At 36.0% G+C, this 13,614-nt stretch overlaps 1 protein-coding gene across 1 annotated transcript in view; it reads right to left on the bottom strand.

The window, feature by feature from the left end:
- Nucleotides 1-4,311: 4,311 nt before the first annotated feature.
- Nucleotides 4,312-13,614, bottom strand: part of LOC129240251 (protein sarah) — a 54,047-nt gene continuing 44,744 nt past the window's right edge. Inside the window, exon 2 of the mRNA XM_054875937.1 lies at nucleotides 4,312-9,379. Within this exon, the coding sequence (XP_054731912.1) occupies nucleotides 8,413-9,261 (849 nt within the window). The 5' untranslated portion in view covers nucleotides 9,262-9,379 and the 3' untranslated portion in view covers nucleotides 4,312-8,412. The remainder of the gene's footprint in view (nucleotides 9,380-13,614) is intronic.

Raw genomic sequence — 13,614 nt, forward strand, 5'->3', positions numbered from 1 at the left:
TTCCCCACTGCTTTGCGCGATCTAAAAGCTTTTCGAAAGAGTGTTTCAGGTCATTCACCGGAATGTCGTTCAGGATGTCGGTACAAGTCTATTGGATGGCCTCTACGGACTCAAAATGTTTTCCTTCCATGGCCAAATGCAATTTTCCGAATAGATAAAAGTCGCAGGGAGCCATATCAGGCGAATACAGTGAGTGATTGATGGTTAAAATGCGATTTCTAGTCAAAAAATCAGTCACAAAAGTAGATCGATGAGTTGGTGCATTATCATGCAATAAGCGCTTGTTTCGAGGTATTCATAACACCAAGATCGAAAATTGCATTGACGGTTTGACGTTTGACGTGCCGACGAACCCCTTGTAAACAATTCCCTTGAAATCGTAAACACAAATGAGCACCAACTTGATCTTTGACTTCTCCAAACGCAATTTTTTGCGTGGTGGCTCGTCTGGAGCTTTCCATTTGGCACGTTTCATCAACAGTTACAATGTTGTAAAGGAAGTTCTCGTCTTTTCTCGTCTCTTTAATGAGGTCTTTCGAATGTTGAATTCTGAACAATTTTTGCTCCTCAGTTAACTTGTGCGGAAAGAAACGTGCACAGACCTTTCGTAAGCCCAAATGATCAGTTAAAATGCGATAAATCGAAATGTTGGAGATATTCAACTCCGATTCCATAAATTTTAACGATAATTTCGGTTCGTTTTTGATAAATTTACAATTTCGATGGACTTTTTGATGATTACTGATTTTTGGCGGCCCATATGTTCATTGTCATTTATGTCCTCACAACCATCTCTGAAATGTGTAAGCCACTCATGTACTCTGGCACGATATAGACAATCAATGCCATAAACTTTTTTTATCAATTCAAATGTTTCGGTAAACTTTTTACCGATTTTAAACCAAACCATGATAATAGCTCTTTGTTCGAAACTTATTTTTGTACCGATGACACAAACATACTGACACTTTAGGCGCAATAACTTCGCTTCCACTGAACCAAATGTCACCAAGCTTTCCCTGGAAGTCAGCTAGGGATGTAACTTCCAACGTACTAACTCATCAGAAACATTTTTAGGACGCCAGTCTGGTTTATTTTGGACTTCGCCTTGAATGTCTGTTGACATGACGTACGACGTAATATAATTATAATTTAACAACAACATAATAACAGTTTAACTATGTTTAAATATTTATTCTTTTGTAATTTTCATTAGGTCGCTTGATCGAGTTCTCTTTAGACTTATTTTAGTTTTTCTTTCACTTTCTAGCATTTAACTGCGTGAGTGTATCGCTGTAGTTTTTTAGAAGCGACAGTTAAGCTTTTGTCTGATGTCAAGTTTGTTAAATATACATTCTTCTGGACTGGATTTGGATTTCATTTTGTCATCAGTCAGTCATATTAGCCGTCTTCGACTCGACACTTGTCTGCTCGCTATGTTTGGGCTCTTTTCGCTTGACGAAATATCTGCATGTGAAAGCAACAACAAAGCTATAGAAAAAATTTCGCCGCAAACGTGTTCGGTTGTACCTCATAAAACTACTGGCAAATCTCTTTTCTGAAATTAGACAAGTTTCATTACTAAAACTTAATCAGCGTGTTTTCTTAGACTATCCAGTTTAGTGTCACTATCTATTAGCACTGGAACGATACGAGATTAAAGTGACTAATATTTTTCGATTACAACAGAGAGTCCATGAAACGAAGAGTTTTTTAAAGAACAAATCAATTTTATCCTATTAAATTAGAGAAGTGGACCTGAGTCGAATAAACGAAATCCACGACCCTGTTTTGTCATAAAAATGACTCGCTTTCGATACAAATGAAGTGGATTGCCCCATATCGATTTTATTGGAACCATATGCCATTCACATGCACGGCGAATACAACGAATCTTGTACATACCATTACATAGTTCTTAGTGAATTCGACAGAATCAGGTGCTGATTTGGTTTTAAAGTTTCGATAACATTTTTTGTTTTGGTTACAACTTTTCTTTCTATTACTCTTCATTCCTAAATCAACCTAACCTAACTTTTAATTTTTAGACACCTTCCACCTATTTCCACTATTCCGCTATATTGATACCTTTCACCAACTCTCCCTCACACCTCATCTAAAATTGTACCAAGTCGAGACCGCTCCGAAAATTTTATTTCAATTAGTGTAAAGTTTAATACTTCAGGTTAGGTTAAGGTGATTGCCGCTCTATAGAGGTAACACTCCAAAAAGTTCTTAAGTACTTCGCTCATTTATTTCATCTCAAAAGTGTGCAGCTCGCTCTTCATACGCTGACGATAGAGCGACAACTGCAGCATCATATTATACTATATTTTCTCACGATGTACAGAATGCAGGGGTGGGACCAACATCAGATCATTCGTTGGCTCTCAGCGATTTTAATGAAATCAGTTGATTGGCTGACGTAAGTGGAGTCATTAAAGCGGTTGGTGATATTCTCATTTATACTCATTTCACTTCTTTGCCTCCTGAACAACGACTTTCGATTGGGCGAGTGTGCGATTACGTGTGAAATGAGCGGGCAGAATTCTATTGCCGACTTCAGGGTGACGTGGCAGCCGAAGTTGCTCTCACAATTTTGCTGCGGTTTGCCAAACCCGGTACTCTATAATCCTTCATATTTTCTCAATTTTTGGAAGGCATGTAAAATCATACATTTACTTCTTTTCTGATGAGACTAGTTTCTAGTCTAAAAAAGGTCATTGGTATTCTAAAAATTCAAGTACTTTTATGAACAATTAGTTGTTTGTTTTTGTTTTTATAATTTTTTTATATTTTTTTTTTAGTTGTTTGTGTGTGAAAATTTCCCAGCCGAGTTTCGTTCGAGAAACTGTAAGAAAATGAGGCTCACCGATAACACGACGCTGTTTATTACGAATTATAGGTCTGCACCTTCAATTTGTAGAAATTTTCCGGAAAGTAAGAGCAAAATGATCTCAAAAGGGGGAATATAAAACAGTTAACAATTTGACAGGCTTCGCAAATTCGCTCAACGAGAACTCCAAAGTTTATCGAGTATGGGAGGAAACAAATCAATCTCTCAGTTCTCTTACAATCTGCAGAAAATAAAGCACTTTTTGCACCTATTAATAACATAATTCATCTTTCGAAATTATCCACGAATCAGCGCATTTTTTGGTGTCTTCATAGAATTGGAATCAAAAGAAACGATAAGAACAATTGCTAAACTGAAGGGGTATGACACCCATTTGATAGTTTCCCAGGCTTTAACCAATCAGCTCCACAAAATTCCATGGCAATATTATTATGTATATAAACATTTTTCATCGTATTTAGCCGCAGTAATAGTAAGAACTTCATGAAATCTGCTATAGATACTCGGACAAACCGAATATTTAAGAATAAATGTATTTCTCTTTATTCCCAGTCCTCGGGATAAACATTTTTGGGGAGTATTTTATGCAGTTACAACAAAGCCTTGTTGGAGAACAAATACTAGTCCAAGTCTGGAGAGAAAATGTGGATGTGAAACGAGTTGGAACCCTATTTCCATTAATTTTGAGACCACAACTGCTGAAGCGTGAGCTGGTACATTGTCGTGATGAAAAATCACTTGACTTTCGCGATTCAAACGAATGCCAATCACAGAGAAATAGACCGATCTGACGAAAACTCTGGCTAGTGTTCTTCCAAAAGATGCTGCTAATTAAGCACAACCTCGACATGCGCCAGTCCGTCGGTGAACTCTTATATAAAAGGCTTGATGAGACTCGTTAAAGACAGTGAATGATTCAACAAGTTTTAACGCCTCACCGTACGATGTTAGGGACTCATTAGTTTCTTCTTCTAATCACTCATATCCGTAATAAAAATCCCTTGTTCTCCAAATTGAATTTTTATATTGTTGCCTTCACTGCAGACATTTTGATGAATTCGTAAAAAACCGTCAAAACTATTCGCCAAATCGAGTTCTTACTGAAATTTAGCAACGATGGCCAGTGAAATTTCATCTTCAGTATCAAAATCGGGAGGACTGCCATCAAGCAAATTCTGTTTCACGGCAGCATTTTGAATTGTTGTGGCTTCTACTTTATCCCAAGGTAATTTGATGAAATACACAGCTCCAAGTGCATCAATAAGTTTTGATAACACTGAGGCTGAGCTTGCATTGTCAATTTTAGGTAGCAGATTTAAGCAGCAAAGGTAAGCTATACAAAATTGTATAATATTGGATTATATCTTGATCAAGTGGTTGGCAGTAAGTCTTTGAAAATGAAGAGGAAAAAAACGCTTCGATGAGGTGCTGCATTATCCAAAAAAAAGAGAGTATTTCGTTTCTGGACTTTTATTTTTCTTGATTGCTTAGAATTTTTTTCAATTTTGTCCATTGATATTGATGAGGTATTTTTATTATTCGAAACGGTTCCGCGTAATGTTACTGGAGTGTCCGGTTATCGGGATAATATTTGTATGAAAAAGACAAATCTGTGCGATAATCATTACTTTCATTTCAAAAAATGTTTATACTTTGGTGCAACAAATGATGCCGACACTAAACATAATGGTAGCCAAATAAAATCTCTCCATTGTACTTGCTTAGTATGAACTATTGGAAGTCTCTAGAAAAGCACTGAATATCCTACATAATTTAACGGATTTTTAAAAAATAAGTGATTAGCATAAAAATAAAACATTTTGCAAAAATTCTTTGAACTTAGATCTCAGAATGCAAACATTTTTCGCTTTTACTTCATATTATGAAACAATTTTAGTGCTTAACATATTAAATGTTATAAATATACCTAAAAATTTTAATCACAATTTCATTATTTCAATATATATTTCAAGTATTTACAACGATTAGTTTTTATATATAGATTTTTATTTTTTTACATTTTTTATATATTTAAAATAAGTTTCATTTACCTTACGTAAATACACAAACACAGGCATATTTACAGTTCACTCATACTTTTTTTGTTTGACATAAACTTTTTTTTAGCATTTTTTTGCATAATTTTTCATACAACTGCTGGTGATACGTTTTTGTTGTTGTCGTTTTTTTGCATCCCAAAGTGCAGTACGATTATTGAAAAACTGTCGATTGATTGATTTTGAGTGTCAAAGTGGTATATAAAAATAGTTTGTAAATTAACATCTTGCATGATATTTAAAGTAGTAATATTTGTAAATTTTATAAGAATATTATTCTATTACCAACCATATAAACCAATGAAATGTAACTGAAAAATTTTTATTCGAAATAAAAATTGAAAAGAAAACACACCAAAAAAAAATTTAATTGAGGTACAAGGTGGTGCAAAATCAATCACCCTATCGGAAGATTTATACGTTTTGGAAATGACGTCGCATGTCAATCATATTTGACACTTCATACAAACAGGCAAGTCATGAAGCGCGTAAAGGTCCAAATAAAAATTTTCAACATTCAAAATATTTTTTCTTTTATTTAGTAAAAAACGTTATTCAAAAATAAAATGGGATGATTAATTTTGCGCTTAATTTTATATAAGAAAGAAGGTTGTTTCATTGTCATTTTCTCTGGCGCCTTATTGACTGCCTGATAATGTAGCAGTTTCTGACATTTCCTGCTACCACATCAAATCTTCAAGCATCATTTTTTTTTTGTTTTGGTAAAAAAAAAAAATTAGAAAAGAGGTGGCAACATTTTTTGACATTTGTAACCAACCAACGTGCAACAAAAAAATTATAGACATTTGAAAAGATAAATTAAAAATATGCTTCCCTTTTACTTTGTATGCTCTTAGAGGAAACCAATTTAATTTGTATCAATATGATGACTATTTACTCAATACGGCTCCCAATTACACGCAAAATTTGCTAGAAAAAATTGGATACAAAAATTCTAAAATAGTTTTCAGTTGATTTGATTTTTTTTTTAATTTATTTGGTCGTTAAATTGTGAAATTTTGTTTGAATTACTCTAAACTGTCAATTTTTGTTTATAGATTTTGACATTCTAGTGCTCAAAAGCAAAACCCGAATGCTGTTTTTATTTTACTGTTACTACCTGTTCATTGTGTCTTGGGTCGGGCCCCTTTTTTAAAATACGGTTGCTTCATAGAAAAATAAATGATTCATAAAAAAATGGCTTAGTAAAACAATCATTATTTATTAACATCTTCAACTTTTTAATAAATAAAAGTATGGACTTTATTTTATTCCCTCATCTCTACACATCAATATTCTTCAAAGGACCTTCTAAGAGCTTGAGAAAAACTCTAAAACTTGTTTACTGAGCACATTGATTTGCCTTTTGAGTATACAAATTTTATTCTTGAATTAAAACCCAATATTTCATAAATAATCTCCCTTTTCAAGTAACACCAATGTGGCAACGCTATGCCTCATATTTACTTTTGTGAGAAATGTCAAAAACCTGCCAATTATTTTATAAAAAATGTCCCTTTTCAAATGTTTCAAATGTGGCAACGCTGTGCTTCATATTTACTTCTGTGAGATATGTCAAAAATTTGCCAAATATTTTATAAAAAATCTCCCTTTTCAAATGTTTCCAATGTGGCAACGCTGTGTTTCATATTTACTTTTGTGAGAAATGTCAAAAATCTGCCAAAAATTCATAAATAATCTCCTTTCGAAAAATTCCTATGTGGCAACGCTATATTTTATGTTTACATCTGTAAGAAATGTCAAAAATCTGCTTCGTAATCAAGGTACATTAAACAAGTACATAGTACAGTGAGCAACTGATTTGATCTTTTTATATATTTTTGGTTTTTAAATTGTGAAATTTCGTTTAATTTACTTTAAACTCTCAATCTTTGGTTATACAGGGTGCGCCATCTTTTATGTCGGTATGTAAACGCTGAATAACTTTGTCATTTACGAACCGATCGACTTCAACATACATGTTTTCGATACGTCCATTCAGTACAATTTCAACCATGGATCGCTTTACAAACGCAGAAAAAATATCGCAGTTTGTGATTGCTAATAAAGGTGGACACTTGATTGATAATGTATGCAAAAAATAGTTTTAATAAATTGTAAGTAACCAAACCGGCAGGCGGCCGCCGTAGCCGAATGGGTTGGTGCGTGACTACCATTCGGAATTCACAGAGAGAACGTAGGTTCGAATCTCGGTGAAACACCAAAATTAAGAAGAACATTTTTCTAATAGCGGTCGCCCGTCGGCAGGCAATGGCAAACCTCCGAGTGTATTTCTGCCATGAAAAAGCTCCTCATAAAAATATCTGCCGTTCGGAATCGGCTTAAAACTGTAGGTCCCTCCATTAGTGGAACAACATCAAGACGCAGACCACAAATAGGAGGAAAAGCTCGGCCAAACACCCAAAAAGGGTGTACGCGCCAATTATATATATATTATATAACCAAACCAGATAAAAATACCTCACTTATACAAATCAGTTCTTTTTTTTTCTGCAAAGTTATTCAATGTTTTCATACCGACATAAAAGATGGCGCGTCCTGTAAATTTTTACATTTTAGTGACCGAAAGCAAAACTAAAATACATTGCTCTTGAAGTTTTTGCTCTACTGCTGCTATCTGTGCAAAGTACCTTGTTTATAATAAAAAAATATTAGTAATGAAACTACCTTCTGTTTTGTAACATAAACATAACATTGCAAACTAGAAGCATTTTTTGAATTTGAAAATATTGATACAAAAAGTAATACAACTCAAAAATATTAATTACTTAAAAAAAAATCATGTACATACCATATTTATATTCTTAACTTTTTCTTATACTTTAATTCTTCAGTGTATTTGTTCAATCAAATTGTTTAGCTCAATCAAGAGCATTCAAAATTGCATTTTGCTACTTTCCAATATTATAATTGCTTAGAGCTAGAAAACATTTACATTTTTGTTTTTCAAATATTATTTAATAAAATGAATAAAACAACGAATTGCTTAAAAGCTTGAGGAAAATGTGCTAATAACTTTCACTAGCACTTCAAAAAATAAATATAATATATTCATATTTTCAAAAATTGAATTTTACAAGTAGATGGTAGTTTCTCTTAAAATTCAATTGCGTTCACACACAGTGTACATATTTACGTATATAGAATACATTTTAGTTTACACTTTAATATACTCAGAGTAGAGTTCCAATATTTCAGTATTAAGTTCAACTTCAAATTCGAAAAAGATTTCAGCTACAAACTTCATTTAAAAAAATTACAATAATAGTCATTTGATTTCCAGTACTAAATTTCTGTTTGCATTAACTACGCACTTAGTTACTTTTATGTTTTATATTCAATCAATACATCTATTTATGTATGTATGCATATCAAGTGCTCGGCACTTGCCTTTATACTTAAAACTAATTCGTCTGCCCTCACAGCACATCCTCCTCTGCAATACTCATATTCTGGCATTTTAGTTAGTGCCCCTTCTTACGCACGCTCCGGACATTTGGTCTGTACAATGGCTGGCTTTGGGCCGACCGCCAGTGTTGGTGTGGTTGCAGCAGCAGCACCTTCCGGCAACATTGCCGTATGCACAATAATACCCGGCTGATCTTCGCTCTGTGGATGCAGTTCATGCGACTCGCCAGGCGTCAGACTGGCCAATGCTGCTAGAAGATCATGATTTACCAACGGTTCATTCTCTTCGCGCGGCTCCCAACCCGCTGGCGGTGAAGCGGGTGGCGATATTAGGAATTGCTTAACCGGCGCTGGTGGTTGTAGATTTTTATTCGATACTGGCGTTACTGGCTGTGCAAAATAACAGGTTATCACTGTTTTCTTATTAAATTCATATTGATGCAATTTTATACGCGCATTTGCTGCCGCTATGGCATTGTCATAGTTGACGCGCAAACGTCGGAAGCTGCGTAACCATTGGAAGGTCGCCGAATCGCAGAAGGTACGGAAAAGCTCCTCCATTTCTTGTTTCAGTGCTGGATTGGTAAAAACCTCGGAGTGTATGTTCGTCACAATAATGGATGTGGGCAAATCGTCAAATGAATCCGGATCTACTGGCTCTTGTTCGTTATCACTATCCACTTCGCCATCGGGCAATGTGGGATGTTGGCTGGGTAAGCCATCGGCTGGATTTATGAATATATCTTGATCGGGTGAAAGTTTATCGACACTGCCGGCGCCACTGTTTTGTGTGGATTTCAGTTTGGCGTTGTTGTTGTTATGATTTGTGTCACCATTGTTGCTGCTATTGTTGTTGTTGTTGTGCGATGTTGGTTCATTCGACTCGGAAGGTGGTGTGTTGGCGCGCGACGCAGACATTTTCGTTGCGTGTGTGTGGCTGGGTGAGCGCGGGCTGGTGGGCGATCAAATTTATTAGAGAAATTTGGAAAATTGGTGAGTTGACGAGTTCGGGCAGCAAGCAGAGGTGAGAAGGGAGCTGAAAGTATAAATAAATGTATATTTTTAGCATGCAAATATTTTATATAAATTTTATTAGTTTTTGTTTTTTTGGTACACATACGGAGGCATTCACAATAATAACAGTGCGAGATTTTGCAAAGTTTAGACTAATATTTATTCAATAAAACTATATATAGATAAGACTACAACAAAAATCATACAGCTAAAAGTTTCAAACTTAGTACAAATAAAAAAAGTCGCATAAAAACCTGAATCTGTTTTGTCAGAATTTTTAGAAACGAGCAATGGCATAATAGTGTGCCATTTCAAAGCGACTCAAAAAAACTTTCGAGCATTCGTTATATGGAAGAAAATGCATAGCACCGTCAACAAAAAGAAAAATTATCAAAAATCAAGGTTTTGTTGTTCCCATAGTTTCATAAAAAACAAAAACTAATGCATGCCTCATTAATTGCTAAGATATTGCATTAGAGTCCAGCAATGCTGTGCACAGATTCCCCACAAATTACTAAATGTATTGCATAAAATACAATTGCTTAGGAATGCTTCAATTTTTAAATGTACACACCTATTTTGTGAATACAGAATTTATACTTACTCCCTATTAGGTAACTCAAGAGAGCTTAATTTTAAATTATATATAGATGTACTATACATTAAACGGTACCGAAGACAAGGTCGCCGTCCACTCCTAGGTTTAAGATAATTAAAAAAAAAAAAATATATATATATATATATTGTATATACAGTGTACTATCTCTTAAGCGGACACCTAAGGGACTGAAAAACGTGTCCGCTTATGGGAGGTGCCCGCTTAAGAGAGGTGTCCATATTATGAGAGAGTACACTGTATATAGTTTTTTGCCGAATGTCCGCCCTTGTGACCCCCTTTTTACATTTGTCTTTATATTTATAGTCGGACCTTAGAGTATGGCACCACCTTGATCAAAAAGTTATCGCTAAGTGACGCTCAAAGTCAACTGATCTGAGTTCTGCTTTTTGTTTTGTTAGTTAGAAATAAACTTATATTTTGAATTTTTGCAATATATTCCGGGAAATCCGATTGTATGTTCAGATGGATAAACGAAGATTGTTGCAGCCTACGGAGAGCAATGGGATGCATTCGTCTAATCTTCGGGCCACAAGTAGATTACTTCGTAAACTTCGAGTGGGGGTCATACTTCAATATGATTGATTGGACCAAATTCGAATAGACTAAGTCGTCATGTTTGTAGTTCTTAATAAGGCTAAAAAGCAAGAGCTTTTATTGCTTGCAGCCCTAAAAAATATATGTGGTAATACTAGTCCTGGGTATTCCGCAGCTAGAGCTACTTTACAAGTTTGTGCGAGAGCAAACACTTCCCACTGAAAAACTATTGCTGTCTACTATTCGCACAAATTTCCGCACCAATGTTCAGTTCAGCAAAATCTTGAAGTTCTTGTCGATCGTTGAGCAGATGTATTTTCGTTAATGCGTTTTTCTGAGTCACTGAAGGAGTGCAGAATACGACCACATATGCCTGCTCCTGCTAAAGTCTCTTTAATGTATTTTCAGCCGCGTTGTCAAAACGTATCCCGTTCTAATGACAACAGCGATCCTACCGCTAACAAGACACGCATCCCCCCTTTAAAGTTTTTTAAATAAAATGTCAAATGTATGTAGGAGAATAAGTCAAATATATTTTAGCAAACACTGAACCAAGTATTTTTATGAGTATAACACCCGCTACAAGCGATGGTGAACAAAGGATATGCCGCTTAAAGGGGAATACCATCGGTCGGTAACACAAGCGAGTAAGCAGGCCTGCTATCGCTGTTTCCTGATTGTGACGAAGGGCTAACAGGCAATTTGAATTCATTCACTTTTCCACAAGCAACGATAAATATTTGTGGAAAGTTGGCTTATTCTTTTGTGTCCTTGCTGCTCAAGCGCAATCAGTTTGTTTGCATCAACAAACTCATAGCCTTTCCCACACACTAATACGAAGATGTCCTTCCGTAGTTGGCATTAACTTCCAAACGTTGCAGTGAAGCCAGGTCTTTACAAGGTAAGCGGATCAGTGAGCACATCCGGTGAACCGAGGCGGTCGCTTTGTTGACTTGTCGCGAAACGGGATTGCATACATACACCTGCAATTTGCATACTTACTACTGATATACTCGTTTGTATGTAGGCATAGTTGCGAGCATAAGTGAGTAGATGATGATTTTGTTTACTAATTGTTTTTTTTATTATTGTTCATTCTTTAACCAAAACCATATCAATCTAACTTTCATACTTTAACAAAATTTATTAAAATTCCACAAATTTCCATACGAATTTTGAATTTTTTAATCCGAATTTTCAGAAAAATTTCGCGTATGCAATTTTGAAGTGCAATTTTTAAGAGGCTGAAAATGAATTCACTCTAGCGATTTTTTCATATTAAAAATGCAATTATAATCACTAAAGTTGATTCTTACATATATTCGAATTTCGATTTTTTCGTGACGATATGTTGGTGGCCGCCGTAGCCGAATGGGTTGGTGCGTGACTACCATTCGGAATTCACAGAGAGAACGTAGGTTCGAATCACGGTGAAACACCAAAATTAAGAAAAACATTTTTCAATAGCGGTCGCCCCTCGGCAGGCAATGGCAAACCTCCGAGTGTATTTCTGCCTTGAAAAAGCTCCTCATAAAAATATCTGCCGTTCGGAGTCGGCTTGAAACTGTAGGTCTCTCCATTTGTGGAACAACATCAAGACGCACACCACAAATAGGAGGAGGAGCTCGGCCAAACACCTAAGAGAAGTGTATGCGCCGATTATATATATATATACATGGACTATGAATAAGTTCGTGCGGTTTTACAACAGATGGCGTAACTTGATTATTATTCCATCGATCCACATTTCCAAACATTCATTGGAGAGCTACTGTCGTAAGGCACAAACGTCAGTATAAGTTTTTTATTTGAAGCGTAAACAACAATATTTTTACCACACTTGAAAATGTCGAATTTCGTGCCAAATAATGTGTTTTTGCGGGGAATTCTTCTTCATTATTTTAATATGAAGAAAAAAGCAGCCGAAAGTCATCGTATCTTGGTGGAAGTTTATGGTGAGCATGCTCTAGCTGAGCGAACGTGCCAGAAGTGGTTTGCACGCTTTAAAAGTGGTGATTTTGGCTTGGAAGACGAAGAACGCGAGGGTGCGCCGCCAAAGTTCATGGATACCGAATTGGAGGAATTGCTCGATCAAGATCCGGCTCAAACGCAAGAAGAGGTTGCAAAAACTTTGGGAGTTGATCAATCAACCATTTCCAAACGTTTAAAAGCCATGGGAATGATCCGAAAGGTAGGCCATTGGGTGCCCTATGAATTGAAGCCAAGAGACGTTGAACGCCGTTTTATGGCATGCGAACAACTGCTTCAACGGCACAAAAGAAAGGGTTTTTTGCATCGAATTGTGACTGGCGATGAAAAGTGGGTCCATTACGACAATCCAAAACGTCGGGCAACGTATGGATACCCTGGCCATGCTTCAACATCGACGTCGGCGCAGAATATTCATGGCCTGAAGGTTATGCTGTGTATCTGGTGGGACCAGCTGGGTGTTGTGTATTATGAGCTACTGAAACCGAATGAAACGATTACGGGGGATGTCTACCGACGACAATTGATGCGTTTGAGCCGAGCACTGCGAGAAAAACGGCCGCAATACGCCGATAGACACGACAAAGTTATTTTTCAACATGACAATGCTCGGCCACATGTTGCACAAGTGGTCAAAACATACTTAGAAACGCTCAAATGGGATGTCCTACCCCACCCGCCGTATAGTCCAGACCTTGCGCCATCCGATTACTATCTCTTCCGATCGATGCAACATGGCCTGGCTGACCAGCACTTCCGTAATTACGATGAAGTCAAAAAATGGATCGATTCGTGGATTGCGGCAAAACCGACCGAATTTTTCACAAAGGGAATCCGTGAATTGCCAGAAAGATGGGAAAAAGTAGTAGTAAGCGATGGACAATACTTTGAATATTAAATTTGTTACCATTTTACGTCAATAAAGTTTCAAATTTCGAAAAAAAACCGCACGAACTTATTCATAGTTCTGTTTTTTGGAGGAAATTTTTGACTTGATTTTTTTTTCGATTAGTTCCAAATCTAGACATTTTTGATTTTTTTAAATTAAGTGTAAGTGAAGCTTGGAATTTTCCTTTTAATATGCAGAGAAAGCTACCATATGTGTGTAGAAAGAA

Source organism: Anastrepha obliqua, chromosome 1 (assembly GCF_027943255.1).
Source record: "Anastrepha obliqua isolate idAnaObli1 chromosome 1, idAnaObli1_1.0, whole genome shotgun sequence".
Classification (NCBI taxonomy): domain Eukaryota; kingdom Metazoa; phylum Arthropoda; class Insecta; order Diptera; family Tephritidae; genus Anastrepha; species Anastrepha obliqua.